This window comes from Ochotona curzoniae, unplaced genomic scaffold (genome assembly GCF_017591425.1).
Source record: "Ochotona curzoniae isolate NIBS_2020 unplaced genomic scaffold, NIBS_Ocur_1.0 patch433, whole genome shotgun sequence".
Classification (NCBI taxonomy): Eukaryota; Metazoa; Chordata; class Mammalia; order Lagomorpha; family Ochotonidae; genus Ochotona; species Ochotona curzoniae.
The window spans coordinates 1,012,933-1,040,802 of NW_024467010.1; the positions used below are offsets into that span (position 1 = coordinate 1,012,933).

General features: G+C 45.4%; 1 protein-coding gene and 1 non-coding gene across 6 annotated transcripts; both read left to right on the forward strand.

Moving 5' to 3' along the window:
- Positions 1-10: 10 nt before the first annotated feature.
- Positions 11-27,212, forward strand: LOC121167854 (putative zinc finger protein 75C). 5 transcript variants are annotated; one of them, XM_040997546.1, is made up of 12 exons: positions 11-188; positions 5,643-6,164; positions 7,152-7,347; positions 8,831-8,922; positions 9,690-9,816; positions 10,879-10,970; positions 11,247-11,373; positions 13,824-13,958; positions 14,156-14,749; positions 15,846-15,916; positions 25,535-25,593; positions 26,771-27,212. In XM_040997546.1, exons 2-12 carry the CDS (start codon positions 5,754-5,756, stop codon positions 26,793-26,795), a joined length of 1,929 nt encoding a protein of 642 aa, XP_040853480.1. In that variant the 5' UTR covers positions 11-188; positions 5,643-5,753; the 3' UTR covers positions 26,796-27,212. The 5 variants fall into 5 exon arrangements, 4 of the variants coding, with proteins under 4 accessions (XP_040853480.1, XP_040853478.1, XP_040853481.1 ...); XM_040997544.1 differs by lacking the exons at positions 25,535-25,593; positions 26,771-27,212 and having other exon boundaries at positions 15,846-16,167; XM_040997545.1 differs by lacking the exons at positions 11-188; positions 25,535-25,593; positions 26,771-27,212 and adding an exon at positions 2,737-2,763 and having other exon boundaries at positions 15,846-16,167.
- Positions 8,022-8,250, forward strand: LOC121167939. Its single transcript, XR_005885660.1, has one exon.
- Positions 27,213-27,870: the final 658 nt, after the last annotated feature.

A 27,870-nucleotide genomic window follows, 5' to 3' on the forward strand; every position in this document is an offset into this window, starting at 1 on the left:
TAGTTCATATAGCCATTTTTTAAAAATGTTTTTCTTATTTACCTCGTTCACAGGGGCAGTGATGAGTTTGGGATCATCAGTGATGGAGGCAGGGCCGAGAGCCAGTGGAGCAGGCAGAGCTGATGTGGCGACTGATGCCAGGTGTTGGGTGGAGGGGTGAAGTGGATATTTCTGCTGGACACTAAATAGTAAGTAACTTAAGTGAACTAAATTTCAACCTAGGTGAAGCCCCAGGTTAACTGCCATCCCAGGTCCCCCTCCCCCTGAATATTCCCCTCAGCGGATTCTATAACATGGTCATCTGGTGGTGGTCCTACTTGGAGAGTTGCAGTTTGAAGCTAGAACAGTGAGGATCTCCCCCCACACCTGCCCAACTTCTCCCTACCCTGACGTACCAGGAAATCATGTTGGGAACTGAAAAGGTCTTCTGGTGGGATCTTTCTCCCAATCCCCAGTGTGGCTTCCCCTTTAGCAAACTGGGCAGAGCTGGTCTCGGCCATGATTCTATTTAGTTATATTTTTATTTTATTTTACTGTGGAAATGTATATAAAAATCAAAAGATAAATGTCTTCTGTTTGCTGGCTCATTCCCCAATGTCCATAACAGTCAAAATATCCAGGATGAAGCCAGGAGGCAGTCTCCTATGTGGGTGGAAGGGGCCCAAACACTTGTGCCGTCTTCTGGTTTTCCTTGCAGGGAAGTTGGATCAGAAGTAGAGCAGCTAGGACAGAAAGCCACACCTATGTGGGATGCTGGCATTACAGGTGGTAGCATTACCTGCCACACCACAATGCCAGCTGCCTATTCTCAGCCTTTTAATGAGCTATGTCACATAAAATATTGCATGTAGCACTATGCCTAGCGTATAGACGGTACTTGCTGTACCAGTGTGGGCTAACCTCTGTGGCATGGAGTCAGTGTGACACTGTACTGGTGGGAAGTGTGGGGAGCAGGCTTTGGAACATCTTCCTGCGTAGTCCTGTCCAGCAGCAGATCTGCCAGACTCCCCTGAGATCACAGTGGGATGACTGCTAGCACTTCTTACATTCCTGTTTGGATAAGACGGAATTGCTTTTTACATTGATAGTTTTACCCTGAAGCTATGAAAGAAAGCACTACAGGTTTTAGTGGCCTTTTCTGTCAAAGGGTAACTGATAGAAAGAGTGACCCCGGCACCATAAGTCCATGTTGGGTACAAAGGAGACCCGGGAGATGTAGACTGACAATGCCACAGGCACACACGAGCAGAGACGCAGGATACTCTGAGGAAGGCTTCAGGGCAGAATCAGTACCACATTGGGCAACGTGAAAAGGGCCTGCACAGTTTAACTTAAAGTAATAGGCCAGAGGACATGCCACAGGTGGGTAGGGACTGATAAGCATTGAGGAAGAGTTTGGGTGTCTGAGCAGTACAGTCTGAAGTTCAGCACCCTGCTAAGAGTTTACCACGGACACAGGTAGCAGCTGGTGGAATGAGCAGACTCTCCACTGTTTTAAGACATAAGCTTTGTACATTTTTTTAAAAAGATTAACTTATTTTTGTTGGAAACAATATGTAGAAAAGAGCTACTGAATTAATGTACAAGGTAAAGATCTCAGGAATAATTAGGTATATGTACACAGACAAAAAAGGAAGCCATTTACCACAATAATATTTTTTAAAAAAACTTAAAGAGCAAATTACATTTATAATTCCTATGGAAAAAAATGAAATGAAAGTTTGTTCCTAAATTAACTTTACTTAAATTATGAGTAAGTTTCCAGAGGGATGCTGTATTTCTGGTAGAGGCTTTCATCATTTTTTTTAGTGAGTTTTTAAACTTTCTCAATGTGTAGCACAACATAGTGAAAAATAACATTCGCACCTCTTGTCTTTCCAGCTCGCATTTGCTCTCACCCTTTGTTCTGCTTGGCTGCTATGACAAATCTCTCCAATTTCTTCTTATAATTTTTCCTAACTTTTAAAAGATTTATTTATTTATTTGTGTATTTTTATTGGAAAGTCAGTTTTATGGAGAGAGAAATGTCTTCCATCCTGTGGTTGACTCCACCAGTAGCCACAGTGGCCAGAGCTGAGCCTATCCGAAGCCAAAAGCCAGGAGCCTCTGCTGGGTCTCCCAAGTGGATGCAAGGTCCTAGCGCACTGGGTGTCCTCCACTGCCTTCCCAGCCCGCAAGCAGGGAGCTGGATGGGAAGTGGAGCAGCTGGGACACAAAGTGGCACCCATAAGGTGTGCAAGGTGAAGAGTTAGCCATTAGACCATTGCGTTGGGCCTCATAATAATATTATTATTAAGCAAACTTGTGGTATTGATATTCATGAAATTACCTCAATTCTTTGACCAGACTATTTGAGCGCAATGATGTCTTACTGTCACAGTGGCTGCAAGTGGCTGACTCAATAATTCCTCAACTGCTAAAGGGCGATAATGAGATCAATGGCAGCCTGAAACACCCGGCTGGTTGCGACTTAATAAATATTCGCGGAACCCCGTGCCAGGGGTTCTGAGCGGAGATCTCAGGTGCGGGGCCGGGGACCGCAACGGGGCGGCGCGGGATCCCGGGCCCACGCCACTTCCGCTTCCGGCCGCGGGCGCGCGGGCCTCGGACCGGCGCCAGGAGGGTCTCCGGGCAGGATCCGGAAGCAGGAGGCGTCGCCGGGGAGCGGGGTGCGCCCGGCTTCACGCCGCTCGGCGCGGTGCGGGCTCCTCGGGGCGGCAGCTGGCGGCGGAGCCCGAGGCGGCGGGAAAATGCCTCAGCGAGGTAACCGGGGAGCGGCTTCCTCTTTTGGTTTATTTGATTTCTTCGGAAAGCAGAGCGGTAGAGAAGGAGGGAGGAAGAGCCTCCATCCACTGCTCCACTCCCTCTTGGGCAGCTCTGGCCGGGCTGGTCCAAATCCAGGGGCCAGGCGCTTCCTCTTGCACCCAAGGGTGCAGCGTCCCAAGCACTTGAGCCATCCTCTACTGCTTTCCCGCGTCATTATCAGGGAGCTGGATCGAAAGTGGGGCCGCCGTGATTCGAACCAGCTGCAGTTATTCGTAGCCAGCAGCTTCGCGGTTTCTGGGGACTGGTAGGAACCTGTGGGGCCCAGTGGACTGGCTGGGCTCCATCTTTTACCCCACTCGCAGGTACATTCAGAGCCACAGCAGAAGCCCAAGTGCTTAGAGAGAGGCTGCTGGCGTGCTCTGCCATCAGCGCGCCTGTTGCAGGTGAACCCAAGTGCACATGGGCAGCCATGTCCAGGGGCCCAGGGCTTTGGGTGTCCTCTACTGCCTTCCCAGGCCACAAGCAGTGAGGTGGATGGGAATTGGAGCAGCTGGAACTTGAACCTGTGCCTATATAGGATGCTGGCCCTTGAAGGTGGAGAAATGACTAATTGAACCATGGTGCTGTGCCCTGCCTGAAAATTTAAGGGAAATTTTGGCATGTCCTTCTAATTCTTGCTTCCTAGATTTTCTTTACAGTGGAGATGAGATAGTAAGCCCACTGGTTATGTCTTTAGGTGATCTCCAAATTCCCGAATGGTTGAAATTTTCTCTTCTAACCAGCTTGTTGTAGATTTTTAAGAAAGGATTTATTTATTGGAAAAGCAGATTTACAGAAAGTTGAAGAAACTCAGAGGAAGACCTTCCATCTGCTGGTTCGTTCCCGATGGCTGCAACAGCTGGAGCTGAGCCAATCGGAAGCCAGGAGCTCTTCCGGGTCTCCCACGTGAGCGCAAGCTATCGTCCGCTGCTTTCCTAAGCCACAAACAGGGAGCTGGATAGGAAGTGGAGTAGTGGGGACGCAAACCAGTACCCATACGGGATACTGGCACTAGAAGGTAGAGGATTAGCCAGCTCAGCCATTGCGCTAACCCCCAAATTTTAGTTGTATTTATTTTTACTTTAAAGATTGAGACACAAAGAGAGAGTGCTTCCATGGTTGTTTCTCCAAGTGACTGCAGTGGCCAGGGCTGGCCAGACAAAAACCGGGGGCCTTGGAACACGTTCCAGTGTTTCTGCATGTGTGGTAGAGGGTGTAAGTATTTACACTGTCATCTGCTGCTTTCCCAGGCACGTCAGTGGGCAGCTGGGTCCAAAGTGGACCAGCTGGAACACAAAGCAGTATGCCAGCTTCGCAGGTGTGGCTTAGCTGTTGTAGCACAATACTGGCTCCTGGGTCTTTATTTTCAAGGTTAGGTCATTGACTAGCACTTGACTGCTCTTACCTGTTGTAGTTAAACTGAGTAATACAAGAGAGAGACAAAGTGCCTGGCAGTTGATTTTTTTTCTTTTTTCAGATATACTTATTTTTTATTGCAAAGTCAGATATACAGAGAGGAGGAGAGACAAAAAGGAAGATCTCCCATCTGATGATCACTCTCCATGTGACCACAATGGTCAGAGCTGAGCTGAGCCAAAGCCAGGAGCCAGGAGTTTCTTCCAGGCCTCCCACACAGGTGCAGGGTCCCAAGGCTTTGGGCCGTCCGCGACTGCTTCAGATTGACACAGCACCGGCTGTTGCTGTCACTTGGGGAATGAACCATCCGATGGAAGATCTTCCTTTTTGTCTCTCCTCCTCTCTGTATATCTGATTTTCCAATAAAAACAAATAAATCTTTTAAAAAGATACTTATGTTTTACTTGAAAGTTAGAAAGACAGAGGAACAGATATACTTCCATCTGCTGAGTCATTCCTCATTGGCTCCAACAGCCAGAGGAGCTGGTCTGAAACTGGGAGCTAGGTCTCCCACGTGGGTGCAGGGTCCCAAGGCTTTGGGCTGTCCTCCACTGCTTTCCCAGGCCACAGGCAGGGAGCTGGATGGGAAGTGGAGCAGCTGGGTCTAGAACTGGTACCTATGTGTGGTGGCAGCACTGCAGATGGAAAATTAACATCCTAAACCACCATGCCAGGCCCCCAATTGATTTTTTTAAAAGACTGATTTATTTGAAAGGTAAAGTGACAGAAAGATCTTGGATCTGTTGACTTATTCTGCCAATGCCTGGATAAGACTGAAGTAAAATATCAGGGATTTCTTTTGTGTCCTCCACATGGAGGAACAGGAGCTCAGTGCTTCATTCATTGCCCTCTGCTTCCCAGGTGTATTAGCACGACACTAGATTTTAAGTGGAGTATCTGGGTCTTGAACTGACACTCTGAAATAGGATGTTGTTGTCATAAACAGTGGCTTACTTCCCTGTGGCACTACTGGCAGTTGATTTTTAGAGGGAAGGCTTTTTTTTTTTTACATTTTTTCTTTCACAATAAATACAAGATGTGGGGATCTGTTGCAGTGGCTCAATTGGCTAATCCTCCACCTTCAAGTGCCAGGATCCCATATAGGCGTTGGTTCATGTCCCAGCTGCTCCACTTCCCATCCAGCTCCCTGCTTGTGCCCTGGGAAAGCAGTAGAGGACAGCCCAAAGCCTTGGGACCCTGTGCCCGTGAGGGAGACCCAGAAGAAGCTCCTGGCTCCGCATCAGCTCAGCTCCAGCTGTTATGGCCATCTAGGGAGTGAGTCAGCAAATGGAAGATCTTTCTCTGACTCTCCTACCTTTTGTAAATCTGCCTTTCCAATAAAAATAAATCTACATAAATAAATACAAAACAATAAGGTTCATGTGAGTTTATTATTGATATACCTTTTTTTCTGCCCACAGTGCTCTTAGAAAAAAGATCCTTTCATTGAGTTTTGTAGCAGACCAGACAGGCTTCGATTGTCAAGGCTGGCATCAGTGTGCTGGACACAAGAGCCAGACTGTTAAAGCAGAATGATGGTGGTAGAAGTGAAGGTGGCTGAGCACCTTGATCCTGTTATCAGAGCTCTGTGGGAGACCAGGGGGCCTGGGACCAAGAGCTCCAGTCAGAGGGAAGACTCAGCTCCACAGAAAGACAGCCTCAGGCCTGAGAGTTCTTGCTGGCACTTCCGGAACTTCCGCTACCGGGAAGCAGCTGGACCCCGTGAGGCCGTCAGCCGACTTCAGGAATTATGTCGTCTGTGGCTCAGGCCAGACGTCCACTCCAAGGAGCAGATCTTGGAACTGCTGGTGTTAGAGCAGCTGTTGACCATCCTACCCAGAGAGATGCAGACCCAGATGCAGAAGCACCATCTGCAAGACCTCGAGGAGGCTGTGGTCCTGCTGGAACACTTGCAGAGAGAGGCTGGAAAGGCGAGGAGCTCGGTGAGAGGACACACTACTGACCTGGGCAGCGGGCAGGATGAGGTTGGAGACACAGAGGTGGGGTAGTTCATTGCTAAACAAGGTGACTCATGGCATTGTTTTCTGGTCCTAGAGGACAGCTGAGGGGAGACTGAACTCATGGGCCCACAGCTAAAGTCACTCTAGGTTTCTGGGATCCTGGCAGAGATCGGCCTTAAAGAGAGTTGTTTGTTTTTGTGTGTATACTTTTTGGAGGCAGGATGGATGAGGGTGATGGGCCAAGTCCGCCTTGACCAACATTCAGAATCTTAGAAGCAAAAATAAGGGCAATAAAAAATTGGGGTGGGCGGTGGCTGCAAGAAAGGGAGAGCACCTAGAGTCCAAAGTAAGGACAGTCCAGAAGGAAAGGTGAGCATCCAGGGAAGCCTGTAGGGACAAAGTGGAGAACGGGGAAGCTTGGAAAGAGGCAGCTGTGGGGAGATGCTGGGGAAAGGGTCCTTTTTGCGGGAGCCTGGGGGATGGTAGCTTGCCTTCTGGCTCCAGGCCTCCCAGGAAGCCAATTGTCCTCTTCTTTTTTCTTTTTTGCCTATTCCTGCTGTGTCCCCATTTTCCATGAAAACCTTTGGCTGTGGGGATCTGACTAACAGGAAACCTTTTTTATTCAGTTCCTTAATTTTTAGGGAAGGTTAGCAGATGAAAAAGTACTAAGGCAGGGATTTAAGAGAAAGGCTGACAGAGTGGCATGAGCCTCGGTGGCCTGCCTCTTCAGCCTGCTCCTGCTGTCCTGAGCTGGGTTGCATGCTGTGTTGTAGGGTCAGTAGCTACAGCCTTTTGCCTTTCGATTTCTCCAGATTGGTGGAGAGTTCTTTGTGGGACATTAGTGGGCCAGTTTGTTCAAATTCTTTGGTCACTGTGTGCAGTGTGCCACGCTTCCTAGTCTGGGCTGCATACTGTGTCTCCCTTTGTCTTCACCTGACTCAGAAGTAACGAGGATGGATTCATTTCTAGGCTACAGTCGGTGAGCTGGGAGAGGCGGCAGCACCCTTGGGAGAAACAGCTGAGGTCTCAGCCTTCCAGTCAGAGGCATCTGAGACTCAACCTGTAAGCAAGTCCCTAGATGGAGAAACTTGGAATCCATACCAGCGTCAACAAGAACAGCTGTGCAGGATTACTGAGAAAGAAACTGAACCTGTTTTTGAGAGAGGTAAGGAGCTATGTGAAAACTTCCTTCTCCTGAGATCTACGATAGTACTTTTTTCAGCCAGGATTTTATAGGTATTCTCCAGGTACCCAGCTCTGGGGAGCTGCACAGCCTGATAGCAGGCAGCATGTCCCACCAGGCAGTGGGAGAAGGTAGCAGCCATTGGTGAAGGTGCTGTTTGTCTAGAGGATAGAAGCCGCTAATCACAGAACCTGGTGCTTGTTTGGAAACTTGAGAGAAAGGGAAGGAAACAAGAAGGCTTGCAGCCACACTGTCCATGTGAAATACAGAAGGAATTGTGATCAGAAATAGGTGTTTAAAAAAATGATTGGGCCCAGTGTGGTGGCCCAGCGGCTAAAGTCCTCACCTTGAACACGCTGGATTCCATACGGGTGCCCGGTTCTAATCCCGGCAGCCCCACTTCCCATCCAGCTTCCTGCTTGTGGCCTGGAAAAGCAGTCAAGGATGGCCCAAAGCCTTGGGACCCTGCACCCGCATGGGAGACCCAGAAGAGCTCCTGGTTCCTGGCTTTGGATCGCCACAGCATCGGCTGTTGCTGTCACTTGGGCAGTAAACCATCAGATGGAAGATATTTCTGTCTCTTCTCTCTATACATATCTGACTTTCCAATAAAAATAAATAAATCTTTAAAAAGAAAGAAAGAAAGAAAGAAAGAAAATCTGCTGTCCTGGCACTGTGCTGGGTCAGAGGTCCCCAGTACATCCCAGACTTGCAGAAACAGCATTTTCCAGAGGAAGCTGAGGCCAGAGGCTCAGGGCCAGAGGCTCCATGTGCAGTGTTCCTCTGATAGCTCCTGCTCTTGATCCACCAGCTGTAAGACAAGTTTTGCAGTTGAAATATTGTTTAGCAGATGGAGTGTTTTGGACACTAAGTACCTCTACACAAGAAAAAAGAATAAAAAGTAGGGGAGGGTGTTGTTCAGAATGTGAAGACAGCTGTATACCAGGAGAATAAAAGGCAAGAGCTTCATCTCTTAGGTATTCACCAAATGTCCCAAGGGCCTAGCCTGGCAAGACCTAGGAACCGGGTACGTTGGAGTCTCCTACAATAGTGGCAGGAGCCCACATGCATTGGCCATTTTTCACTGCTTTTCAGGATGTTAGAGGGAGCTAGATCAGAAGCGAAGCAGCCCAGGCATGAACTGGCACCCATTATGGGTACTGGCGTTACATATGGTGGCTTAAAGTGCTGTGTCCCAATGCCAGCTGCTCCTAAGCTGTGATGAGAATAAAAGAATTTTTTTTTTCTCCCAACAGATAGGAACAGTCAACTGTGGCAATGGCAAATGGGTCTGGAGCTGGTAGATACTTGGTTATTAATTGTGGAAAGGCCACTTCCCAGTACCACACACAAGACTTGTAAAGGTGTCACAGCCATACTGACTGGCTGGGGATTTCTATGTTAGAAAAGAGCTCAAAAGTTTCACAGAAATGAGACGTCTCCTCTGGCCCTTTTCCACCCACAGCTGCGCCTGCTCAGCAGATGCTAGCCTTTGCCGAGCAGACAAACACTAAAGACTGGCCAGTGGCGCCCGAGCTCGTCGTGCCAGAGTCCCAGGTGAGCTGTGCTTAGCCACCTTCCTCTGCTGCCTGTGACTCCTAGTGCCCAGGGGGGACTCAGGTCGTGAACTGCAGATCATCTCTGGGAAGATGAGCACCGCCTAAGATGATTGCTAATCTATTGCTTTGTTTATGTCTCCTCATTTTTACAAATACATTCATGTGGGGCTTAGTGATGGAGATGTGTCCCGAAAAGCAAATTGCTGAGTGATTTTTCATTGTGCAATTGTTGTAGAGTGCACTGAGCCACATTTAGTTGATAGAGATAAAAAACTTGATGAAGTCTTTAGATAAGAATCAAGAAACGGGGTAAGCAATAGATAGACAAGGTTGCTATTGATTAATATGACATACTGTCTTAGAATAAATTTTTCTTAGCAAAAAGAATATATGCTGTAACAATATTTTAAATTAAAAAATCACTAGAAATATAAATGACAATAGTGAATGCAATGAATCAGTGAAGTCATTTTCATGATCAAATGTCATGAACCTTATGTAGTTGTGTTCCTGTACATCTGACAGGAGAGCATCTCCACAGATACTTAACACATTATACTGTGACAACGACAAGCAGTAGAAAGTGTCCAGCTCAGTATGACCTGAGGGGACCCTTGTTTTGCTTGTGGTCTCCCATTGATTGAAGCACTGATATGCAGCATATGAGTGTAATTATATACTGTTAATTCCTTCACTTTCTATCCAGGTGGTCAGGCTGCTGCTGTAGTGGTAAGTACTGAGCCAGAGTCCATTCTCTTTCTCTAGAGCTTGTTGTGTTTTGAAGAAGTGGCCGTGTATTTTTCCCAGGAAGAATGGGAGTCGTTGGAACCCACTGAGAAGGCCCTTTACGTTGATGTAATGCAGGAGAACTATGAGGCTGTCGTCTCTGTAGGTAAAGATTGTCCCTGCCCTTTATGTAGAAGTTGAGTCATCTGTTCTGTTCTCACCTTCCTGGGCATAACCCCTTATGGGAGCATCCCTTCTTCTGTTAGCTGATGGTTCTCTGGATGACATGAAGGAGAGGAAAGATGCTTCCAGATTCCCTGGTGAGCTCTTGCCCACTGCACATCCTCTTTTCTGAGTCCGAACATTCTTTATCCCTTCCTCCTACTTCCTGCAAATTTGTGCTCATGTCTTTTCTCCTTTTGGTAAAGGGCGGCCCCATTTACCCAATATTTCAGGCTGAATAACTTGGGGTCATCCTTCGCTGTGATAGTTCCATCATGCCTTCCAGCCAGTGTATCACTACTCCTCTCAACTCCACTGTCAGAATATCGCTTGGGTGCAGTTGAGCCTCAGCCTCTTGCACTGCTAACATCCTGGTCTGAGCCAGTCAGATGCGATTGTTGGTTCCCTAATGATGCCTCCTGCTTCTGCTTTTGCCTACCAGTCTGTTTCCTACATGGCAGTCAAAATTATCTAAAACCTTGATGAAATCATTATGTTTCCCCATTTTAAAAGCACTGCATGGCTTCTTATTTATATTCAGAGCCTAGGGCCCTTCATGAATTGATTGACACTCATCTCTATTCACATTTCCTGCCATTAAGTGTTTGTGTGTCCTCTTAAGAAACACTGATCTTGCCATGTTTGACCCTAACCAAAAACATTGTTGTTCTTTTGTTCGCTTTATTTGGCGCGTTAAGTTCCTTGCTCACTTCCTTTTCAAACATCTCTATGTCTTATGCAATTCAGTTTGTTTATGTCACTTAAGGGAAAAAGAGCAGGTATCTTTCTATGAACTTGTGCATACGAGAGATTATCACATAAGATACTGACTTCTGGGAGCTGATAGATGCTTCCCTTTGATTTAGAATGGAAAAGGGCCACATAAACCCTTGTAAAGGTATCTTGTCACTATTGAAAGAGTAGGGTCTTCTGTGTTTTAGAAATGAGCTCGGAGCTATTTGTAGATGGCAACGAGACGTCTCCTCTGGCTCTTTTCCACCCACAGCTGTGCCTGCTCAACAGATTCTAGCCTTTCCTGAGCAGACAAACACCAAACACTGGACAGTGGCGCCCAAGCACATCTTGCCAGAGTCCCAGGTGAGCTGTGCTTTTAGCTCCTTAGGGGCTGCTCAAGCTTGGCTTCATCTACCTATCCCCGCTACCCAGCTTCCCCAGCAGATGTCCTGAGGTATATCATCCAGATGTTCTCTCCTGGACAAATAAAACTAGCAAACAGGAATTCCTGGCTCCTCCTTTTTTGCCTTCTCACATTAAAGAAAAATCATATACTATTAATTCCTTCACTTTCTATCCAGGTGGTCAGGCTGCTGCTGTAGTGGTAAGTACTGAGCCAGAGTCCATTCTCTTCTCTAGAGCTTGTTGTGTTTTGAAGAAGTGGCCGTGTATTTTTCCCAGGAAGAATGGGAGTTATTGGAACCCACTGAGAAGGCCCTTTACGTTGATGTAATGCAGGAGAACTATGAGGCTGTCGTCTCTGTAGGTAAAGATTGTCCCTGCCCTTTATGTAGAAGTTGAGTCATCTGTTCTGTTCTCACCTTCCTGGGCATAACCCCTTATGGGAGCATCCCTTCTTCTGTTAGCTGATGGTTCTCTGGATGACATGAAGGAGAGGAAAGATGCTTCCAGATTCCCTGGTGAGCTCTTGCCCAATGTATAAACTCATTTCTTACCTGAAAAAACTTTTTGATCCCTTCTTCCCCAAATCTGCTCTTCATTTCTTTAAATCTTATTGTAGAACACCACTGTAACCCATTTCTCAGGGCAGAAACTTGACTTGTCATCCTTTACTCTGCTTTTGCTGCCATACCCCACAAATCCTCTTTTTGGAAAATTATTATTATTGTTTAAATTATTTAAAAGGCAAAATTACAGAAAAAGAGAGATCTTCCATCTGCTGGTTTACTCCCCAGATGGTCTCAATAGTCAGAGCTGAGCCTATCCGAAACCAGGAATTAGGAGCTTCTTCCAGATCTTCCTCATGGGTGCAGGTCCCAAGGCTTTGGTCTTGTCTTCCACTGCTTTCCCAGGCCACAAACAGGGAGCTGGATGGGAAGTAGAGCAGCCAGGACTTAAGTCAGAGGCCATATGGCATACGAGCCCTATCGGCTTAGATTTAACCTGCTATATCAAGGCGTCACCCCTACCCCACCCCCATTGATGCAATTCTTAGCTTCATTTTCGCTTTATATTCTGAGTCCGATCATGTGTCAGTGTGTCGCTCACTTCTCATTCTTGTCTAAACTGGTGTTATCCTGAACTAACTCAACATCTGTAGGTTGCTTGCTTCCTGGTGTGTGTGTGTGTGTGTGTGATTTTTTAAGGTTTTTTTCTTTGGGGGGGGGGAGAAGGTGAAGAGTGGGTAGGGAGACAGAAATGTTCCATCCACTTGTTAACACCCCGTTTGACTGCAATAGCCAGTGCTGGGTCAGATCAGAGCCAGGAGCCAGGAACTCTATCCTGCTCCCTTTTGTGGGAAGCATGGATCAAAGAACTAGGCCCATCTCCTACTGGTTTCCCAGATGCATTAGCAGAAAGCCAAATTAGAAGTAAAGTAGCCGGGACATAATTGGCATTCTGATATAGGATGACAGCATTGAAACCTGTTTTGCCACAATTCCAACTCCTTCATATTTGGTCTGTTGAGATTTAATTACTGATTTGAAAGGTAAAGAGAGAACTTCTATCCTCTGGTTTCACTCCCCAAATGGACAATGGCCAGGGGTGGGCCAGGCTGAACTGAAGGAGTCCAGTGCTCCATCTGAGTCTCATATGTGAGTGGCAGGGAGAGGCTCAGTCACCTGGGCCATCTGCTGCTTTCCCAGGCACATTAGTGGGGACCCACAATGGAAGTGGGGTAGTCAGGACTTGAATCAACAGCAGCTTAGTCTACTGTACCACAGTGCTCTCCCATGAAACCTAATTTTTTTAAATGCTTTTTCTCATTCTTTAAGTTTCTTGAAAACATTTATCACTTCTTGGTGTTATTTATTAGTATGTAAGCATCATTAAATCAGGGAGTTTTGTATTCATCACTGTAACCTCACCTGTAGTGTAGTGACTGGCACACTATACTGAATAAATATTTATTCAGTGCATGAGCAATGAATGCATTTCATTCTTAGTAATTTCTGTTTGGAAAAGGTACACCAAGTGATTTTGATTTGTTCCCATGGTTATATAGATCTGTCCTGCCGGGCCTAGGCTAAATCAAGGAGAACTAAGCAAGTTGAGTACAATGTGATAGCAGTGACTTGAGTGTGTGGTGCTTGATGCACTGTCTTTTACCCTGGCACCTTTACACATGATCTGATCCATCTTGAATCCTCTTAAAGAGCAGCTGAAATTCCCTGCAAACTCCAGAATTTGGTTTCCCCTGGGTCAAACATGATCTTTATGGCAGGAGAGGAGGAGTGTGCACTTTATTCCCATTCCCTGGCTCCTTGCCATTGATCTACTTCAGGTTTGTTTCTTAGTCTCTGTTTTTCATAGCAACCCATAAATGCAGTATTGAGACTGTCCTTGGGCCCGGCACAATGGCTCAGTTGACTAAATAATTACTTTGCAAATGCTGGGATCCCATATTGGTGGTGTTTCATGTCACGGCTGCTCCACTTCCCATCCAGCTCCATGCTCATGGGCTGGGAAAGCAGTAGAGGATGAACCAAAGCCTTGGGACCCTGGGAGGCCAGAAGCTCTTGGCTTTGAATCAGCTCAGCTCCGGATGTTGTGGCCACTTGGGGAGTGAACCAGCAGATAGAAGATTCTTCTCTCCATAAATTTGCCTTTCCAATAAAAATCAATCATTCTTAAAAAAAAAAAAAACCAAGCAAACAAAAACAAACCTGTCCTTGACTCTTCCTGACACAGTCTGGAATTGATGAATGAGTTTGATATTAGTTAGTCTTTGACATCATTGTCTCCATTTCACAGCCTTATTTGTGCTTCCTAAACCGAAAGTGATCTCCTGCTTGGAGCACGGGGAGGAGCCCTGGGTTCAAGGAGCCCTGGAGTTCCAGCCAAGTCTTGGGGAGTCTCCTACAGATAAAGACCTCGTGAGGAGAGGAGGTATTTGTGTCTTGTCGCAAATCTTTGCAAGAGCTTAACATTTTAAGATTTGAGGTATGTGGGGGGAGTGTGTGCGTTTTAGTTATTACTGAATTTTTCTGCTTCTGTAGTTTCTTGTTCTGGAATACAGATAGCTGATTTGTTTTTTAAAAAAAAAATTATTTATTTATTTACTTATTTGTTGCTTATTCCAAAAGGATTGAAACTCAGAGATGACACTGAGAATTGTCAGCCTCCAGGTCTTTCTGAGTTACAAATACCATCTCCAGGAAACATGGCATCCAAGAAGGCCAGAGAGAAAGTTGTCCAGAAAATAACAGGCAAAGAAAATCATGGTGATGCACAGAGCGTGGGGAGGTGTCAGCGAGAATTTCCAGTGAAGAAAAGAAAGAAACGCTCCACCTGGAAACAAGAACTACTGAAGCTTATGAATCTTCACAAGAAAAACCGTGCTGGAGAGAAGCCTTTTAAATGTCAGGAATGTGGGAAAAGCTTCAAAGTTAGCTCTGATCTTATTAAGCACCAAAGGATCCACACTGAGGAAAAACCTTACAAATGTCAGCAGTGTGAAAAGAGGTTTAGATGGAGTTCTGATCTCAATAAGCACTTAACAACACACCAAGGAATAAAGCCATATAAGTGCTCATGGTGTGGGAAAAGCTTCAGTCAAAATACAAATCTGCACACACACCAACGAACTCATACTGGAGAGAAGCCCTTTACTTGTCATGAATGTGGAAAAAAATTTAGTCAAAATTCCCACCTTATTAAGCACCGGAGAACCCACACAGGTGAGCAGCCTTATTCCTGTGGCGTGTGCAAGAGGAACTTCAGCAGGCGGTCAAGCCTTCTTAGACACCAGAAGCTCCACCAATAAAGGGAGCTTGTCCTATGTCCTCAATGTAAAGAAATTCACCAAATGGAGACACTGGTGTGTGTGTGTGTGTGTGTGTGTAAAACACACGTAGATTCGTGAGGCATCAATGACTTGTCATTGTTCAGAAATGTGGTATAATGATTCTCAAATGGAATCAAGGTGGGCTATGCAGGGAATAGTTGTACTGCTTGCTGTCTTTTACTTGTAACTGTCAGAAGTCACTTATCCAGAGATGTGTTCCCAGAGCATTCTGAATAAGGGAAAAGGATGCTTGGGGAGTATGTCTCTGAAAAATTGGCAAAATCAGTTTTGAAGCAGATGCAGTTATTGTCTTCTGTGGTCACTCTTAAACACATATGATAGAAACATTTGTAGCTGGCCTTGTAAAACAAAAAGCACTAATATGTATGTTCATTGTGTATGTTTTACTATTCAGGGTAGCATGCTTACCAGTTTCAGGAATTTCATGGAGCAGAAATGAATTGTAATGCCGAGTGTTCCAAGAACAAAATTATTCTTTTCTCTTGTAGTCACTGTTGACAAAGGTGGACTCACTTGAATTTCTTCTTGAACTTTTTAGCTCTTTTGGCTCTTAAATTCTCTTAACACAATTTTTACTATGGTGAAAATCTATTTATCTCACCATTAGGGAATCTACCAGCTGAACTAAAAATGCACTATTTTATGGTTCTCATTGGTGGTGTTTGAAAATTGGATAACACCTTTAACGAGGACATATTGAAACGGGTAGGAACTTGTAGCCATGGGATATTATATTAGATGTAAAGAATTTGATACAATAAGTGAAATTAGACTGTTTACTTACCTCATAATGTCAGTAGGGTAAAGCAGCCATAAAAATGAGCACTTCCTAAAACCTGAAAGAAGATAGATTAATATCTCAGGCTTTTATTTACATTTTTAATTTGACTTCTGTTTGTTATTAAGAACATGAGTGCTTTTTTTTGGTTGTTTGTTTTAATGAAAAGTGTAATATGTGTATCCTGCAGGCAGGATTCTGTGGCTTCTTGCTGTGGAGACCTGGGCATCCAGGGAGGAGACCAGGTTCCTGATAGGAAAGGTTGGTTGGGTGAGGGAGGGCAAGCCCGTGTCTGTTGTTGAGTTTTACTGTACCAGGGTCTGCCCAGGTGTCCTTTCCAGCACAGCATTTAACAGAAGGCTTGTGAAATAACTTTACTGGGCTGCTGAAAGTCTGTTGCCTGTGCATTTTCTTACACTATCTATTTCATTATAACGGTGACTCAGGTATGTTCTTGTTAGGGATTTTAGGTGTATCAGGAAAGAGGTTAGAGAAATCATCTCTTCCAAATCTAATTTTTTTTTTTTTTTTAAAAGAAGTACAGGGACTTAGTCGACCATATCACTAGAAAGCCCATGGCTGTCGCACAGCTGTATTGGGCAGGTGTGGAGGCCACCTTAGCAGGACATAGATGTTTTCTTTGCACAGCTAACCTGGGTGGTGCTGTTTTGAATCTAGCTTAAAAATGTGTTTGTGGATTTGTCACTGAAGCCCTCTTAGGTCTCCCATTTTCTGTATAAATAAGAAATAACACTCAGGGTTGTTGTAGAGATTCAATGGACTGATGAATGTACAATACCTGGGAAAGAGCCTGGCCCATAGTAGGTACGTGTTCAGGACGTGCTTTCTCCCCTGCTCCCAGTGAGAAGTTGGGCTAATTGATTATATTAAAGAAGCAAATGCTTCTGTGGCCATTCCAGCTCCATTCAGATGCTGAGTCCTTGTGGTTCCCTGAGTTGATTTGCTTTTTGGCTTCATGCTGTACATTGCTTGGCACAAGAGCTATTCATCTGTAGCTTTTAGAGGGTTTTTATTCTCTGAAATGAATTCTACCAAGTATTATTTCCTTCAAAAAAATTTTTTTTAAGATTTATATATTTTTGTTGGATAGTCAAATATACGGAGAGAAGGAGAGACAGAGAGGAAGATCTTCTGTTCGATGATTCACTTCCTAAGTGACCGCAACAGCCAGAGTTGCGCCGATCCGAAGCCAGGAGCCAGGAGCTGCTTCTGGGTCTCCCACGCTGGTGCAGGGTCCCAAGGCTTTGGGCCATCCTCGACTGCTTTCCTAGGCCACAAGCAGGGAACTGAATGGGAAGCGGGGCTACTGGGATTAGAACCAGTGCCCATATGGGATCTTGGCATGTGCAAGGTGAGGACCTTAGCTGCTAGGCCACTGCACCAGGCCCTGCCTACTTCTTAGCTGACACTTCTTTGCCTTAGACTCTTGGGACTCTTCCTCTTTTTTCAGGACTTACGTGGGGGTTTCTTTTTGGCTTTGCATTCATACAGTTTAATGAGGGCCTGGTATGCTAGGCACTGGCTTGCCTCTGAAGACATAACAGTGGGCAAGAGATAACGCATGCCTTCAGGGTTCTTGTATTTCAGCAAGCAGTGTAAAGGAGAATAAATTGTTTTTGCTTTCTACGGTAAGGGTCATGAGATGGTTTAGGCCATTGGTGTGGGCTGAAGCATTTATTTGTTAGTTCAGAATTCCAGTACTCTCCTTTCCTGCACAGAAGGTATATGGGAGGAACCTGGAAATCTCTTCCCAAATCCCCGGATCTGTCATGGATGTTTGCAGGAATGAGAAATAAAATGTCTGTTGTGTTAAACCGTTGAGATGTTGGTGCTGTTGTGTTTCTGCGGATAATCCTGGCTGTCTTGAAGGAGCTTGCTATGGCACTTCGGGGAAATGGCTGTTCTACCAAGGCTCGGGATCTTTTCCTCTTTCATTCCACCTGGCCTTTGGGCCTCAGGGAGATCTGCTTTCCTCTAGGTGTAGAGTCGAGCTGATGAAACACTGAAGGAAGATTTCGGAGCTCATAGTGCTCTTGAGTAGTAGATGGACAAGTCAACTGGACAGGCAACCACTCTTCTCTCCACCTAGCCTGTCCCACTTACCTTATTCGTCATTTCCCTTTGCCTGATGGCCCTGAAAGCGATGGAAGGACTGGGGAGAAGGGAAAGGGTGCCTGCCCTTCCCTTCAGGAGTGTGGGAGGCTTCAGAGAAAGGTTCAGGAACCACTCTGTCCTATCTTCTGTGAGTCGCACCTTGGAAGGTAAGAGCTAAGACAAGCAGATTTGTGAGGGTCAGAAGAGGGGGAGGTGGATGCTCTCGCTGGACCAGGAAGTACGGTCTAGGAGAGGCTTGGAGAGGAGTAGAGGCAGAAGAGAGCCAGCTGACTCCAGTAACAGCCAGTAACCATCAACACACTGACTCACCGCATCTTGGGCTAGGGATTTGGGGTCTAAATTGGAAAAATAGATTTGTGCAGTTTTGTCACAAATGATGTTTTTTTAATATAATCTTTATGTGGGTGATTAGGGCACAAAGGGTCAAGGGCTACAGGAAAGTGGATAATACCATTGTTTCCACATTAATTTTTCCCTGTATCTGGGGTCAGGGGAGAAACAAAGGGAGAAGCCCCACCCAGCCTCCCACCCATCCCAGGTCCCCGACGTGGGGCGCGCTCTCAGGGCCCTGCTCAAGCAGTTTTGATAGTTCAACAGTTCTGAGTTGCTGCCAATCTTGCCACTCCGAACATGATGAAATCTGTTCAGAATCCACTGGCTGCCATAGTCTCTTCATGGCTGGGGTTCTGAGATCAGCAGTTCAGTTGAAGGGATCCCCAAAAAAACTTCATCTGAGGTGATCCAGACCTGATTCTTATATGTGCTTGCCAAGGACAGGCTCCGGCACAGTATGAGGATTACTTTATATATTATTAAAAAATTAATATAAAACATTTCTAAGATGATAAAATGATCAAAGTTTAACAAATAGACTATTTGGCATGGTTTACAAATGAAGGACACAGCCCTACATTTAGATATTAGTATTAAAGTTCTCACAGATATGCCCTCCAGAAACAACCAAATGATTTCTAGAAAAGCAGATTGTGTTTTATCTTAGTATATTCTGATAGCAGCCTTGCAGTTGTTCCAGAATTGCTTCTGAGAACCCTCTCATTCACCCAGTGCATAGCTCCTCCCATTTGCTTGCATGGTCTAAGGGCCACAGTGCTGGGACCATTCCAGACCCGAATGGAAGATTCCATTGAGCAGATGGACATTCAAGCTGGCATTGGAAAACCTATTATCCTCTGAAGGAAAGGCCAGGAGAATTTAGAATCAAACTAAAACTCTTAGAAATTCTATCAGTTCTGGGGCTGTTGCAGAATGTTGAATTGTTCTGGAAAGTCTGGTAGGAGGAATGCTATGCAGCAGCTTTTAAGTGGACAGTTTGGGTAGTGAAAGATTAAATTCCTTAAAAGTTTTCCCAAACATTAGCAAGTGTTCATGTGCATCTCCTGCCTTTCTGGTCGGTTCTCTTGGGACTCTGTTAATCAGCTCCTCTGCAGGGGCGGCCTAGACAGAGGGACTTACCTCTGAAGCTCCCGTACTCTTTCCATAGGCTTGCTTCTCTCCTGGAGATTGTAACCTTGGAAGTGTAGCCAAGTGGAGAATACTGAAGCGTTACCCATACTGTTTCTAGTGTTCCTGGCAGGAAGCCCTCCAAACAAGCATAACAGTGTATTTTTGTTATTGAATCTTTTCTACACTTTATTTGTGGTCACAGGAGCAGTGGCCTGGTATGACCGGAGCATCTACCAAAACCTGCTATGCACAGTATTTTTGTTGGCGGTGGTAGTGGTGAATCCTCCAGTGGACAGTGATACTGGGGCTATAGTCATGTGTTGTCTGATCAGCCACCTGTAAGTTTTCTTGCTCTTGTCTGGGCGGAGGATTAGAAGTGGAACAGTGGGGACTTGAAAGAAGTAGAGGCAGACAGGAATCTTACCTCTGAGTGTTCACCAGCTTCCTGCAATAGCCAGGAGTGGGTCAGGCCAAAGCCAGGAGTGTGAAACTCAGAGTCTTCCATGTGATAGCTAGCAGATATCCAGGCACCTGAGTCACCACTTGCTGCCTCCCAGAGTGTATGTTAGTAGGAAGCTGGAATTAGAAGCAAAGATGAGGGGGCCAACATTGTGGCATACTAAGTAAAGCCTTCACCTGGGGTGCCGGTATCCCATATGGGTGCCTGTTTAAGTCCTGACTACTCCACTTCCTATCCTGCGCCCTGCTGATGTTCCTGGAAAGCATTAGAAGATGGCCCAAAGCCTTGTGCCCCAGCGCACCCATGTGGTTGAGCCAGAAGAAGCTTCAGGCTCTAGGCTTCAGACCAACCCAGCTCCAGCCCTTTTGCTGCTGTTTGGGGAGTGGACCAGCAGATGAAAGATCACTCCATCTCCTTCTCTCTCTAAAATAAATAAATCATAAACCACAATGATAGCAAAAAAAAAAAAAAAGACTCAAATCTAGGAATTCCAATATGGACAAATTTATTGTAAGAGGAGACTTAAACCTTTCTCTCCCTGCCATCCCTGCCCCCACCTTCTGTACTGTTCTTTCGTATGAAAATAAATACATTGCAAAAAAATACTCCTGGGATAAAAAACTCCTAATGTGGGTGTTAGTGAGCAAGATTACCTTCAAGACATGGAGGCACTATGCTTCAGGAATAGCAACAATGCATGCTGATGTTCACTTCCTGGGACAACCCAAACAGACCCGTTCCTTACCATGCCAGTCAAGATGAGGCTTCTCCCCATTCCCAGGAGAGAGCCTCCACCTGATGGAGCTCGTGCACTGCTGCCTCCATTCCCACCCACGTAGGCTCTGGTGTCTGTCACTGCCTTGGACCATCCAGGTCTCTGATCCCTGACCCCTAGCTTCACATCTGCATTGCAGCTTTAGAAGCTACAGTTGAATGCCCACCATTGAGTTCTGGAAACTTCACATATGGCAAGTGAGGTAGGCATTTGTTGTCTGCCTCCCAGCATCCAGTTTCCCTTTCTTCCCAAAAACTGATTGTGGGCGGGAGGGGGGTGGGGGATCTGGTAGGTTCCTGATCATGGATTCCAGGAGTCAAAAATAAAACCCATACTGAGTTAATAAGAAGAGGATTCTAACCCCTGGTGAGGTGATCGTTAGGATATAACCTAGGTGGGTCTCAATAGGACTTCTGTTGGGAATTCTAGTCCAGACTGATGATGGCTGTTGATGGTCATCTTGAAATTAGGAGAGAGGTGACCTTGGTGTGAAATCAATATCCTGGAAGTCAGTGGAGTGATATACATTCAGTCCCCAGTGGCATAGCAGCTTTAAAGTCATGCCTCACCTGTTCCCTGCAGCAATGCTGGGCTTCTCAGATGCATGAATTCATGCATTCGGTTTCTTTTCCTCCCTTCCTCCCCCCTCCTTTCCTTCCTTCCTTCCTTTCCTTCCTTCCTTCCTTCCTTCCTTTCTCTTTCTTAAGATTTATTTGTTCCTATTGGAAAGCCAGATTTACAGAGACAAGGAGATATCTTTTGGCTATCTATTGGCTCACTTCCCAAGTGGCCACAGCAGCCAGAGCTGAGCTGATCCAAAGCCAGGAGCCAGGAGCTTCTTCCAGATCTGCCAAGTGGGCACAGGGTCCCAAGGCTTTGGGCCATTGTCTGCTGCTTTCCCAGGCCACAAGCAGGGAACTGGACAGGAAGCTGGTGCTTGCAAGGCAAGGATTTAGCCACTGAGCCATCGCTGTGGGGTGATTCTTTGTTTTCTAAGCCAGTGCAAATCAATGTTTCTTTTAACTATAACTAGTAAGTATTGTAATAACAGATTTAGCGTAATACACATAGGGGATGAATAATCCTTTTATTTATGTACACTTACTTAAATGCTTATGGAAATAGGCAAATAAATTAAAAGAACAATAAGGAACTGCTTGTGAGCCTCATAAATTACTAACATTTGCCAATCTTATTTTGAAGCTGTTGTTGCCTTTGAAGTCTCTTCAAGCAGATCTCAGACTTTAATCTCACCCTATGTGGCTAGCTTGCCAGTGGCAGATGGTTCTTGATGCTGTTTGCCTTAAACTGTCTTTGAGAAAGTGTTGACTTTCAGCCAAGACCTTCTTTCCCACAGCAGTAAGGTTAATTGAGAGTCAGGGAGCTGCCTTTGCCGCCCCAGAGGGTGACCAGAACTTGACCCACAACTTCTGGCCTGATCTTGGGGAATTGCTTCATGAGAACAGCAGGCATCCCAGGGCCTCATGATGAGGGGCCCAGAAGGGATGCTCTGTGCCGTAATCCACCAGGGCGGCTTCTTAATCACGCAGAACTGTGTAACGTAGTGTTGTACTTTTAACAAGCCCCGGAGTGATTGATTCGTTAAGAGTTATGTGGCATCGGTTAACTGGGGGTTTTCTGGAAGCCTGAAGAACAAAATAATTATGATAATTACCCAGCAATTCATATAGGACATTTTCCCAGGAGCTCCAATTGTTCTTGTAGTCATTTCTTACTTTCTTTGATTTTACATTTTTCTTGGAATAATGTATAAGTGAATATTCGAAACATTAGCATTTTGTTATGTTTCACCTCAGCGGTTAGCATTCCTGGTTCTTTTGGATTAGCGCGTGACTATGGTATTTGGGGAACTGGCATGAAGAAAGATGACTTGGAGTTTAGAAATCCCTGTTCAGCTCGCTCTCTCCTTTGGCTTGATTGTGTCCTTTTCTGCCTTGGGTCCTCTTCCTGGGGTTTTTCTAAAGCAGTTGACTTCTATGTTTCAACACCAGAAATATCCTTGTCTTAGTAAATATGATACAGAGCACTGGAAAGATTCGTTATGAATCACTAATACTTGCTGTATTTATCATTTATAAAACTACCTAACCCACTAAGAGTTCTCTGCAGCTAGAACTCTGGGGCTGCAACTCACTGTCCCTCACCTGCAGCTCCCCAGGTGATTCCTACAGCACGTGCGGCCGGTCCTCGTGTTAACCCAGAGCGAACTCGTTCTGTCCTTATCTCTGCTTAAAGGTGCTTGCTTAAATCAGTTTGGAAAAATGTATGGTCTATATACTTATGTGGCATTGTTTTATGTGCTTGGAAAGCATGTTTACAAACATTGTTTTTTTGTTGTTGTTGTTTTAGTTTTGTTTTTTTGAGAATGCTGAATTTTAGATACAGGGGATATAGTCTAGGCTTCCTTCATTGCTTAAATAAGTAAGATGCTATCGCCTTCAATTTGACAAGCAATTGAATTTCCATTGTGAGTTTTTTGCTCTGCCTAAACCTGGACCACAACTCTGACTCTCCGAAAACAGAATAGGAAAAACATACTCTCCTTTGTTACATACCTGGATATTATTTTTAAAATATATATATAGCCGGGGCCCGGCGCGGTGGCGCAGTGGTTAAGGTCCTCACCTTGCACGCCCGGGATCCCATATGGGCGCCGGTTCTAATCCCGGCGGCCCCTCTTCCCATCCAGCTCCCTGCCTGTGGCCCGGGAAAGCAGTCGAGGACGGCCCAAAGCTTTGGGACCCTGCACCCACATGGGAGACCCAGAAGAGGCTCCTGGCTTCAGATCGGCATAGCATCGGCCGTTGCGCTCACTTGGGGAGTGAATCATCGGATGGAAGATCTTCCTCTCTGTCTCTCCTCCTCCTTTCTGTATATCTGTCTTTCCAATAAAAATAAATAAATCTTAAAAATATATATATATGTATACAGCCAAGTTTTATTAAGCTCACTACTTTCTTGAAACATCATGTAGCGGTATAAAGACACGGCATGGACGCAGAGCATTATGGGTAGAGACAAGAAATCTAAGCATGTTTTTCATCCCATCATCGAGACACAAACCAAACCTCTAGAAAATCCATCAGCAGTTTAGCGTGTGAGCAGCTCTGTCCTGTGCTGTGGTTCTGTGTGTCCTCTCTAAAATTCAGGTCTTGCCAATGGGATAGCAGAAAGAGGGAGAACCCTGCAGAGGGTTTATCCCTCGGGAATGGCCCTGAGGGAGCCGGGCTCACTCACCCTTCATCCTGTGCCACGGGAGGGGACAGTGCTCATCCTCTCCTGAGGATGCAACATTGAGAAACCACCTGGGAAGCAGGAATTAGCCCTGGCCAGGCAGGACCCGCAGACTGTCCTGGAGCCGCCCAGCCTCCAGACAAGAAAATAAGTGTCTATCCTACACACTGCTGAGCTTCAGGCACTGTCTAACAGCAGCGCGGTGTGGGCCAAGACATCCAGCAGCTGAAGATTTTGTTTTGTTTTGCCTGTGGCCCAAATTTTTACAATTATCAACCTCAAAATGATCAGTTTGGGGTGTCTGAAGCATCATGACAAACAGCATTATTTAAAACCATAAAAAATATATAATAAAAGGATAATTAGGCCTGGTGCAGTAGCCTAGTGTCTAAAGTCTTTGCCTTCCATGCACCACAATCCCATATGGTCACTAATTTATGTCCTGGTTGCTCCACTTCCCATCCAGCTCCCTGCTTGTGGCCTGGGAAAGCAGCAGAGGACGGCCCAGGGCCTTGGGACCCTGTACTCACATGGGAGACCTGGAGGAGGCTCCTGGCTTCAGATCGGCTCAGCTCTAGCCAATGTAGTCACTTGGGGAATAAGCCAGCAGGCAAGTGGCCGATCTTTCTGTATCTCCTTCTCTAGCTATATCTGTTTCCAATAAGAAAATAATATTTTTTTTGTAAAAATAAATATTTAAAGAAAAGACAACCCAATTTTTAAATAGAGAATCTAAATACAGATTTCTCAAAATAAGCCACAGCACATGGAAAAAAATCAGTAGTCACCAGGGAGATGCAAATTAATGATATATGAGGCTCCACTTTATACACATGATCATGGTTATTTTTGCTTAAATGATAATTTACGTATTTATTTATCCATTAGTTACTTGAATGGCAGAGAGGATGAGAGGGATCTTCCATGTCTTGGTTCACTGTCCTGCAGCAGCTGTACTCAACCAGTCTGAGCCAGGGTCTTGTTTTCACTCAGGGTCTCCTACATGCCAAGTGCCTGGGCTGGCACCTGCTCAGCCCAGGCTGCATTAGCAAGCTGGAATCAGAAGTGGACCCTGGCACTCCCAGTTGAGATGTCTCCTTCTCAAGTGGTACCTTAACTACTGTGCCAGGTGCTAGCCGAGGATGGTTATAAGAATGGTAACCAGCGTTGGACAAACTGCTAGCGGGGTATACGGTGGTTCATTCCCTGCGGAAAATGCTGGCAGTTTCTCAAAAGGTAACATGGATGGCCTTGCACTTATAATCCCGAGAGAAATGCCCACTGATGTTCACAAGAACCCCTAACTAGAAGCAGCCAACATTCCAATCACTGATAAATGGCTAAGTAAAGTGTAGTGTATCTGTTCGGCGGAATACCATGCAGCAACTGCTGCCAGGAAGTTGATGTGTATGAAGTCACCTTATATGCTGAGTATAAGCACACACAGGATACTTTAAAAAGTTCATGGACTGAGACAAAAAGATAAGTTTATTAAAGTGCCAAAAAGGTAGAAATACATGCACATGAGGGGTCTTCATATACTTTATGAGAAATGCACATTGTGAAAATACTTTGTGTTGATTTCGAAGTATTTTTGCACTGAAGAGAATTTATTTGGTTCTATTTACCTATCATCTTTCTGAAGTATCCTTGTATAGGTTTATGTATATACATTTTTAAAGAATTCAGTGTAATTTATACATAGCAATTCCACATAAACTGTGTCATGCCGCATGCAAAATAAGCTGTTTGATTTTTTTTGAGACTTCACTCCTGTTGTTACCCACAGGTGTTTGGATATGCCACGATTCGTCCTTCTGTCCACTTGGCTCCATCTGATTTGTCTGTGTAAGTGTTCCCATGCAATTGTGAAGGATTTGTCTACTGCCAAAGAGCAGAAAGACTTTAGAGACAACACTAGAACTGGTTGTCAGTCTCATAGGCAGTGGGAATGATGACATTTTGTTGTGCTGTTAAGATAATGTGTAGAAAGCATCTAGATGTGTGCTTTGTGCTAAGTACCCAATTTATGAAAACCATCTCCAATCACAACTGTGGTCCCACCGCATCTTGTACTCTGCTGTCTCTCCTGGGTTCCGTGTCCAAACCTCTGCCTTCCCTCAGGATTTCTCTGCTGTTAGTCCTCCCAGTGTGTCTGACAATGAACTCGCTGCTTCCTCTCCCCATTCGATCCCTGTTTTCCCTTCTACATTCCCTATGTAGTTAGTGGTACAGTGGGGCACAGGGACAATTTTTATTTCCTCCTGCAGTGTCCCCAGACTTCTTGCCTGAAATTCCTCTTCTAACACTCCTTACGATTATAGCAGCTGAGGTCCCTGTGGCCTCCTGAAATTCCTTCCAACAGGATCGGCAGTGACCTGAATCCCTGGCTCACCTCAGCTGCGTGCCATGTTCAGGGCGGTGCTATGGAGGCCGGTTGCTCTCTCAGCTCCTTGGCCCCCTGCATCTTCTATAATCCAGACTTCCTTTGGAGAGCAAATTACTACATATCCTTCCAAATGTTTTCTTTCTACTCAAACCAGCAGAGTCAGCTTCTCTGAATTGCATCAGAGAACTCAGACTAGTGTCTAAACTGTGTACTCCAGCACCTGAATGCACTTGCTCATGTCTTCTCAGCCTTGACCAACTCAAAGTCAAATTCTTCTTTGTACCTCCGCGGTTTTAAAGTACAACTCAACCCAAAATACTCTTTCACTTACAGCTATCAGAAAGGAATTGGATTATCATAAGCAAAAATCTGTGAGATTGATGAGCTCTGTCCCTTTTCTCATTGGTGAAAATTTTATTGCACAAAGTCAACTGAACCATTCTCATGAAGCGAATGAGATGCCACATCCTACAAAAGTGGGAAAAGGCATGGCTGCCACTTACTGACTTGCCACTACTGTCAGCTACAGGGCACAGCATCCATTTTCCTCATTTCCTCCATCTAAACATGATTTTTCACATATTTCCCATTCTTCCAACTATAGGCTTAGTTGTGTCTCCCCATCTTTTTTGTTAGTCTTCTCTCAGGAATCAGTATTTAAACCAGCATGGGTCAACATCCTCTGAGGAAAAACGTGCAAGAACGTCTGGGAAAAGTGCTCAATCCATGAGTCGTCCTCATTCCATCTTCCTGCCAAGATGGTCCCGTACCTGTGCGAGACCTGGAGCTGCTGCAGCCGTGGCGCTCTCACTGCCTGAAAGTGCATCAGAACCCTCCAGGAGGAGGGCAGCGCGCAGGACGGCCCAGCCACTGCTCCAGCACTGGCTCAGCCCTGAAGTCTTCCTCTCTCCAGGCTTCCAGTTCCGTGAGTCGTGGTGTTTATGATTTAAGCCTGTCTGAATTACAAATTCTTGTACTTGCAGATAAAATGGTGGATTTGTATGCCAAGTTCTCTGTGACAACTCTAAATCTACAGATCAGCTCAGGCTTCCTGAGGTTAAGTAACTGACTTAGATCACTGAGCCAGGTAAAAGGTGCAGCCTCGCCAAGATACAACAGTCACACATTTACCATACACTTCCCACTTCTTCTTTCCCTTCCAGCCAGAAGACAAATGGATCCTAGATGGGTCTGATCGGTGTTTCTGTATCGTTTAGTAGCATTTGCAATAATGATATCATTTATCATACATTTGTTTCCAAACCAGGTTGTGAATCTTCAGAGCTGAAATCTTTCTAATGCAGTTTCTTACTGGGAATATGTTTTATATAAACTAAGTAGAATGTGTATTCAGCAAAGGTTTTTTTTTTAATAAACAAAGAAATAAATGTAACAAAAAGGAATGAAGCATATTAATGATGTGGATAAGCCTTGAAAATATACTCAGTGAAAGGAGCTACCCACAAAAGACCATGTATTATATGATTCTAATTGTAGGAAACTCCAAATATGGAAGGAACAGAATATGGTGCGTCTTGATGTGTTGATTGAGGGGAGAGCTGGGTGACATGTAACTGCCCAGAGTAGAAGAGACCCAGCTCCTATAAGAAGGACATGGGTCACAGTAGAGCCAGACAGTGGTCATCTTTTCTGTTGCCATCCTTTGTCCCCTCAGCCATTTATTGTGCATATCTTGCTTGCTTGCCTATCAGAACTGTGAAGCAGGAAAACCGACC

What these genes read in the sequence shown, in the direction of transcription:
- LOC121167854 (XM_040997544.1), top strand. Translation starts at nt 5,754, where the DNA reads ATGATGGTGGTAGAAGTGAAGGTGGCTGAGCACCTTGATCCTGTTATC. An exon ending in TGAGGCTGTCGTCTCTGTAG is followed by an intron (nt 9,817 to 10,878) that starts GTAAAGATTGTC and finishes TTCCACCCACAG; the next exon opens with CTGTGCCTGCTCAACAGATT. An exon ending in ACATCTTGCCAGAGTCCCAG is followed by an intron (nt 10,971 to 11,246) that starts GTGAGCTGTGCT and finishes TCTCTTCTCTAG; the next exon opens with AGCTTGTTGTGTTTTGAAGA.